This window comes from Myodes glareolus, chromosome 8, assembly GCF_982192425.1.
Source record: "Myodes glareolus chromosome 8, mMyoGla1.1, whole genome shotgun sequence".
Taxonomy (NCBI): domain Eukaryota; kingdom Metazoa; phylum Chordata; class Mammalia; order Rodentia; family Cricetidae; genus Myodes; species Myodes glareolus.
In genome coordinates, this window is record NC_142033.1 from 13,967,932 (window position 1) to 13,976,105 (window position 8,174).

General features: G+C 44.2%; 1 protein-coding gene across 1 annotated transcript; it reads left to right on the top strand.

The window, feature by feature from the left end:
• The first annotated feature begins 1,958 nt into the window (after positions 1 to 1,958).
• On the top strand, positions 1,959 to 6,011 carry LOC125396009 (PRAME family member 12-like). Its single transcript, XM_087909475.1, has 3 exons — positions 1,959 to 2,245; positions 4,002 to 4,592; positions 5,444 to 6,011. Exons 1-3 carry the CDS (start codon positions 1,959 to 1,961, stop codon positions 6,009 to 6,011), a joined length of 1,446 nt encoding a protein of 481 aa, XP_087765601.1.
• The last annotated feature ends 2,163 nt before the right edge of the window (positions 6,012 to 8,174 follow it).

Sequence of the window (8,174 nt, forward strand, 5' to 3'; positions counted from 1 at the left end):
GGATGCCCAAGTACACTTTCCCTTTGTCTGACTCTGCCTCGAAAATGGTTATAAATAAGCTGGGTTTTGAGGCTCACTCCTGTATTCCAGCTCTCAGGAGAAAATGACACAGGGGAAATGCATTAGCTGAGGCCCAGCCGCCGCCTCACTATGAGTTCTAGGACAACCTGATCTACGTGAAGGATCGATGGAAAACCGAATTCCACCAAGAGGGAAAGAAGAAAGAAATATGGAGATGACAGAATGGAAGACCTCAGTGTTTGTGAATCCACGAGAGGGGTCCTTATCTTTCACCATCCCCACAGTTCCTTCCCTTTCCTGTGTGAACATCTCATCCAGACACACCCAAAATCCCAAATATGGGTCAGAGGGTGAAGCCTCAAACATCCAATCAAATTAGGGCTTGTGGGTGGGGCCGACTGCAAGGGCCAGAGATTGAGGGAAGGTGCTATAAAACATCAGAGGAGCCAGAGAAGACACCAAGGTTTGAGATCCCAGAGTCACTGCCTGCCCTCTGGAAGAAGGAACGGGGTCTCCAGGATCCACCTCGGGTAAGTCAGCCCTGTCCATCGGGACACCACATCTATGCAGCCCAGCCACTCTCCAGATTAGACACAAGACGGCACAGGGAGTTTAATTTCTGTCTAGATGAGGATACTGGAGACTGGTTTTGACTCCAAATACAGCTTTGCCTTGGTCTTAAATACTACTTTTCTTCTTTTTCATTTGTAATTTTTTTTTTAATTTTTGAGACCAGGTTTTGCTGTTTAGCCTAAATTGTCCCAGAAGTGGCTGAGTAGCTCAGGGTAGGTAGAAACTCAGCCTCAGCTCCCAGTTGCTGACATTGCGGGCTCTTAATCAAACTTCTTGTAATGTTCTATTGCTGTTGTTCAGTTCATTTTAGTTTCTGGCTAGTGTGTTTCTTTGGCTACTTTTACTTTTTGTTTCTTTTTGATTTTTCAAGACAGGGCTTCTCTATGTAACAGCTCTAGATATCCTGGAATTCACTAAATAGAGCAGGCAGGCCTTGAACTCAGAGAAATCTGCCTGTGTCTGTCTCCCAAGTACTGGGATTAAAGGCGTGGGTCACCACGCCTGTACAGTATCCAGTTTGAAAAAGTGAAACCAACTGTCTGGTGTGGTGGCACATACCGCGCCAGCACGGTCTGGAACCACGAGTCTCGGCGGAGGGTGTCCAGGTTGAATGAAATCCACAGAGCACGAGGTTGAGGTGAAACAGCAGCTCGTTTATTGTTCTACTGGGGCTAGCTTTTATACCATGGCACCAAATGGGGAGGAGGCTGCGAAGGGACTGTCACCTGACCCAAGAAGAAACTCTCACCTGACCCCAGTAGGGGTCAAGGACTGATCACATGCACTCCACCTTCACCTGTCCCCAGTAGGGACTGTCACCTGACCCCATCAGGGATCAAGGAATAATCAAGTGCACTCAAACTTCCTCATCCAACTCCAGGAGCAGAGGGAAGTTAAGATTCTTTGCAGATAAGCACCTCAAATGGGGGTAGGGAAATATAACTCGGGGTAGCAATTCCCACAGGCACACCTTTATTCCCAGTACTAGGGAGGCAGAGGCAGGCAGATTTCTCTGAGTTTTAGGCCAGAATAGTCTACACAGTGAGTTCCAGCGAAACCAGGAATAGAACGTCCTTGTGTCAAACAACTACAATAATAATAAAAACATGGACTTTTATAACCAAGGCTACAAACTCCATACATATCTCAGATGACCTTGAACAGTGATCTCTTCTGCTAGAATTCACAGAAAACTACCTGACTCTGTTTCCTCAGTACCTATCTCTCTCTCAATGCTGTGTTTTGAGTCCATGTGTTTGTGTGTTCAGGTATTCTCCAGTATCACTTCCTGGATATTGATTATGTTTGAATGAGTTAACATTTCCTGGATGTCTTTCTTGGAAGTCTCTCCAGCTTTTAACAGGATGGACATCTGGACCCCACCCACACTGGAGGAGCTGTCAAGGCAAGTTCTGCTGAGAAATGAGGCTTTGGCCATCTCTGCTCTGGAAAACCTACCCAAGATGCTCTTCCCAACACTGTTCAAGGTGGCCTTCAGTAGCAGATGCACTAGGATTGTGAAGGCAATGGTGGCAGCCTGGCCTTTCCCCTACCTCCCTGTGGGCACCCTGATGAACACCTTCAACTCAGAAATTTTTCATGCTGTGCTGGAAGGACTGGATGTTCTGCTGACTCAACAGGTTTGCCCCACGTAAGTAAGACCCATGTAGGGTCAAATGAAAGATTCTGGGGTACGTGGAAAGATGTCAAGGGTTGAGAGAATGGAGACAGAGGTAGATCAGACCTTGGTTAGCATCAGCTTGGAAGACCTTAACTGCTGTTGAGCTCTGATGGAGAAGGGAAGGGCGTGGTCGATCGAAGTGAGAAGGGCACCTCAATCTTTTATTTGTTTTGTGTGGCCTCAGGGGGACACACCCTAAGCAGAATGTGATTGGCTTAAGTTCCCCCATCATCTCCTCCTTTGTCTAAACAAGATTGAACTAAACCCAATACAACTATATACAGTAGGAACAGATACCAAATAGAAACAACAAACAATATTAAGCAAGAAACATAACAAAAGTTTTACTAAGGAGTCTAAATAATGTAGAGGGTAACTACAACTATCTAGTCTTCAACTCCATCAAAGATCTGAGAAGAGAAGTAAATTTACTCAAGCAGCCCAGAAGAACAAACGAGAAACTTTTGAAATGCGCAACAAATGACAGGACAACTGACTACCTGGGCAATCACCCAAAATCTCATTTGCAATGTTGAGGCAACCAACTTTGGCTAAGACCTAACTGGCATGCCATTTTTAAAGACAAGGAACTTTTTAGAACTAACTTATCCTGTCTTGACAGGATAAGACAATCCTGTTTTTATCCATTTACGGATACTCTGTAACTCTGTTAGTGGTCGAGGTATGGACTTTTCTTTGCCCAAAGGCCAGTTCTGCCAAGAAGACAAGCTCCAAGTGAAGTGTATTTGGGGCTCAACGTTCTCTCAGTAGAGTGGTATTGTCAGGAGGGATTGTCTCGTTAGCACAGGACTCTAGGTTAGATTAAAGGCCATTTTTCATAGCTCTTCAAAGAGGTTGAAGATTATACTATCTATACTAAATATAATCTCTATGTATCTAAAGAATCTGATTAGCCTAAATATAAACATGACATACATATATGACTTGATTTATAATTCTCGATATCTATCTAACTTGAAGACTAAGAGAATAAACAACTGTGCAATAAATGAGGACAATGACCTCCAAATGTAAACAATATATATCATTATATAAATAATATACAAGTATCTTAATCAGAGGTAGAGCAGAAATGTACACTGCAATATGGTAAATATATGTGTATATATCAATACAATATATATCAATACATAATAAATGTTTTAAAAAGAGGTAGAAGCATACTCACATACAATATTGAACATAGAAATATAGCAATATACAAGAATTGATGCAATATAATTTTCTAAAAGCAATAACTCACAAATACCAATATATTATTATCCCATCACCAATTAATCCCTCTTTTTTTTTAAATAAACATCCCTGAACCTATAAAACACCTCCCCTATCCCCTCAACCCTATACCAATTATAACCAACCCCTAAATGATATCCCTAAACCTGAGGGCAAACTCTATTGGGAGAGGGGACATCGAGAAGGACAGTTGGGTGTGGGGAGGAATAGAGAAGATGTGGGCGCAGTGGAAGGAGCCTGTCCCTGTCTCCACACGGGCACTAGTAGTACCAGATCTAGAGAAACTGAATGGAGGGAAGTGAGACAGAGCTATGGATGCAGCTCAGAAAGAGTCATTGCCTGGGACCATGAGGACTTTGTTGGACACTTGAGTACTGGGGGAAAAAAGCAAACACTCCAAAATCCAGATGGGAGCTGAATGTCTGTCCGGTCTTCTCTTGTCATGACACTTCACCTGTTCTACTCACAGGAGGGGGAAACTTCGAGTACTCGATTTTCGGAGGATGCCCCGTGAGTTCTGGCCCATCCAGGCTGGAACAGAGGATGGGAACTGCTCAGCAGAGACTGTGAGTGACAAGCAAGCAGGGAAGCGTCCTTCCAGACATGAGCTGAGGCCACGAATGAAGGTGAGAGTTGACCTCTACTTCAGATCCCAACTGGAGGAAGAAGAAATGTACTTCTTACAATGGGCCCAGCAGAGAAAAGACTCCCTACAAATCTGCTGTGACAACATGAAGATTGTGTTGCTGTCCCTAGATAATGTCAGGATGGTTCTGAGTGCTTTCAAGCCAGAGCACATCAAGGTGTTGGAGCTCAAGATAGATTGGAGTTGGTGCACTCTGGCACAATTTTCCACCTACTTCACGGAGATGAGAAACCTACACATACTTTCTCTAGTGCATACCCATGAGAACAGATTTGGGGTTTTCTGTCTACCACGCTTAGATGAGAAGAGGTTTGTTCAAAAGTTGGTTTATCAGTTTTCCAGAATCAGCAGTCTCCAGCATCTTTATCTGCGTGGCTTCTGTTTCTTCAGTGAGCACATGAAACTCTTGCTCAGGTAAGGATGGATGGAGAGCTGTTCCTGCTACCAGACCAACTTTACGTTTTATGTCAAAGAGTAGTGGGCCTGCTATCTGCCAGGCCTTGCAGAATAGTGAAGGAGACATTGGAATATCTAAGCACGGTCATGTTCCTATGTCATTGAATCAAGGTCTCTCATGACCACACACGAAGCAGAGGCCTGGTTTGAGTTAGGAAATGTGTGCATAGTATGGCACAAAAGCAGTTGTGAGCATCAGGTTCAGTGAGAATGTTGTACTTTCTCCCTTAGAATCCTGGCCAAGCTAATGGGAAGTGCACAGAGAAAGAAGGGAACCGAAAGCGTAGAGGAAATGAATACCTGCATCTTTCCCCAGTGGTCTGTGCTCAGACTGTGTGGACAGAAACCACCGTGTCCCTAAGATCCCATGTAGGAAATGATTTGAACAAGTAGGGGCTGCGCTGATGGGAAATGGCTGACAGTGGGATTTTGGGTCAGTGTCAGGGGTGGAGACCGTGTATTCCCCCAGAGGTGGGGAAAAAGTTAGAAGGCAGTGAAAACCACTTGAAATGTTCTCAGGTCTTTCATGGGTTGGTCCTTACCTTATGTGCCCTAGGGTATACTAGCCTGCACAGGGATTCTTGGTGTCAGTGAAGACAGGAGCTGCAGAGCTGTGCCCTGAGCCATCCCACAGTGATGGTGACAGCTGTGGGTGTGCCTTGAGTGAGCAGCACCCAACAGGCAGCACCATAGATGTTTCCTTCCATCAGTGTGACATCGGGATACATGTCCCTTCTGCTGTTGTGTAAAAACACTACACACGCTCTCGAGGATCATTTATCAGAACTAACCTGGTGGTCTCTGCCTAGGAACCTGAAGACTCCCTTGGAAACCTTCTCCATCACTCACTGTCACGTGTTTCAGTCACACTTGAAAGACTTTGCGCTGTGTCCAAGCCTTCATGGACTAAAACATCTGGACATGAGTGGAGCCCTGCTGTGCAATTTCTGGATTCTGCCTCTCAGTGTTCTCCTAGAGATGGGAGCAGACCGTCTTGAGACTCTGGCATTGCAGGGGTGTAGGATAAAGGACTCTCAGTTCCGTGAACTCCTACCTGCCCTCAGTCAATGCTCCCAGCTTACCAAGGTCAATTTCTATGCCAACGACTTCTCCATGAATCTCTTGAGTGACCTTCTCCACCACACAGCCAACATGAACAAGATGACCATGGAGCGGTACCCTGCCCCTCGGGAGTGCTATGACAGGTGGGGTCACGTCTCCATAGACACATTTTCTCAGCTTTGTTCTCAGCTCATGGATACGCTCAGGGCCATAAGGCAGCCCAAGAGGATACGCTTTGCTACAGATGTCTGTAGCAGATGTTTTCAACGCTGTGTGTATGGCCAGGAGGCCAGACTTTGTTCTTGCTTGCAGTAAAGAGGGGGAAAGTTACTTTTGGTCCTTGATTTTTCAGGGTGGCTACATAAAGGTCTTTGTGCAGAACATTTGACAAAAGTGAGCAATGCAAACACCCACACCTTCTATAGCAGAGGTTTAGGGATTTACAGAGGTCTTTATCCTGGATACCAGTGTAGGAGGCATTGTGTGCACGTCCAGTGGCAGTAGGGAGAGCAATGCAGACCAAATGGGATGAGTTTTAACCCATGGGAAGAACTTTTCTCTTTTCTGTCACTTAATAAATATTGGTATGTAACTTGCTACTTTTAAACTCTTATGAACTTACTTTACATTGTTTTTGTTATGTTTATGTGATGAGGAGGTACATGACTCCTAATGCAAGTACCAGAGGCAGACAAACCCTAAACCAGCTGCTTGGCATGGTTGCTAGGAACCAAATTTGGTTTACTGGAAGAGAAGTCAGTGCTCTGCAGTCCTGAGTCATCTCTCCAGCTCCTGGCCTTGATCTCTTAATCCTTTTGTTCTGCCTCCACCTGCTAATTGCTGAGATTACCGATATGGACCACCATGTTGAGCCTGAATGCTTCAGAGCACCTAAAAGCTAGGTGGCCAGTGGTTTGTCAGTGTGCAGGATGTGGTCCAAAGGTCCTCCACTGTCCTGAAGGAAGTCCTTACTACATCAGATAACTGTATTCACACTATTCAATTGTGATGTACATGTTTGCTTTTAAAATTCACTGGGCTCCTAATGATTCTCCTGTTTGTGGGCCTAATTTGATAAACACAAAATAATTTTGAAACACACACACTTACTTCATTTGTGTGTTTATTAAAATATTGATGCATTGCTTAATATTCATCAGTGTACTTGCCTAATTTCCATAAAGCAATTAATTGTAAAGGTCTTTTATCAATTGCATTCTGGGTGAAAAACATGAAAAGAAGTGATTGCCATGACAGTTCCATTTGAGACATGGTGTAGGAGGTTGTCTGTCTATGTGTTGCTTTCATTGGTTGAATAAAGAAACTGCTTGGCCTAAGAGGGCAGAACATAGGTAGGTGGGGTAGACAGAACTGAATGCTGGGGGAAAGGGCCAGGCAGACTCCATGAATCTCCTGCGTGAAACAGACTTAGGTTAGAATCTTGTTTGCTGGTAAACTACAATCACATGGTGATACACAGATGTACTAGAAATGGGTTAATCAAGATGCGAGAGTTAATCCAATAAGAGGCTAGGACTAATGGGCCTGGCAGTGACTTAACTAATACAATTTCTGTGTGATTATTTCAGGTGTAAGCCAGTGGGGCGGCTGGGATGAAAAGCAGGCCCACTCCTCCCTACTACAGAGACATAATCTTAAAAAAATCCCTTGCTGGAAAACATGGTTAGTTACTTGACATCTTACTCAGGCTGAATATCACAAGAAGTTGAACACTGGCCACAAGGCTTTATCTTGTCAAATAGTTACATATTTTACCTATAAAGAGTCAATCCTAACAGACCAACATATTCTTGGGAAGGAGAATTTATACTCAACCTGTTCAATGATTGTCTTGTGTTTTTCTGAACCAAGGCATCTGCAGAGGGAACAATCACACTGTAAGCAGGTTCTTCATGCCAGGCTCTCACATAGGATTCTCAAACTTCATATGCAGCACATTTTATGATGATGGGGTGACTTACAGCAGGGCCACAGGACGAAGATCTGCGTAGAGGGGATCACATCCTCCTGCACGTCTCGTTCATCTCCTCTAGGGAGAGTTTCTGTATGAGGGTCTGAATCCAGAACATGGAGATCCTGGGTCACCAGCTTACTGGAGATGAGCCCTGATCTCCTTTCAATACATAATATAAAGGACTGAGACCTTGGCTTAAAGATCAAGGAGCTGAAAAAAAAGTATTACATGCTAGACAAGTGTTCTACCTCGGAGTCAAGCCCCAGAATGCTAGAAAATTTGGTTGTTAGTGGTGCTGCATACATTTTAGAGATACAGTTTCAATTTATACCGCAGATTGGTTAGAAACTCACTGTTTTCAGTCCTGTGGCTCTATAATACAGCTTGAAGTCAAGGACGGCGATGCCTCCAGAAGTTCCTTTACTGTACAGGATTATTTTGATTATCCTGGGTTTTTTGATTTTCTATATGAAGTTGAGTATTATTCTTTCAAGGTCTGTGAA

Excerpts from the sequence above, each read along its gene's own strand:
- LOC125396009 (XM_087909475.1), top strand. The coding sequence starts at position 1,959 with ATGGACATCTGGACCCCACCCACACTGGAGGAGCTGTCAAGGCAAGTT. Across the intron at positions 2,246-4,001 it reads ACTCAACAGGTTTGCCCCAC|GAGGGGGAAACTTCGAGTAC; the intron begins GTAAGTAAGACC and ends TTCTACTCACAG. Across the intron at positions 4,593-5,443 it reads CACATGAAACTCTTGCTCAG|GAACCTGAAGACTCCCTTGG; the intron begins GTAAGGATGGAT and ends GTCTCTGCCTAG.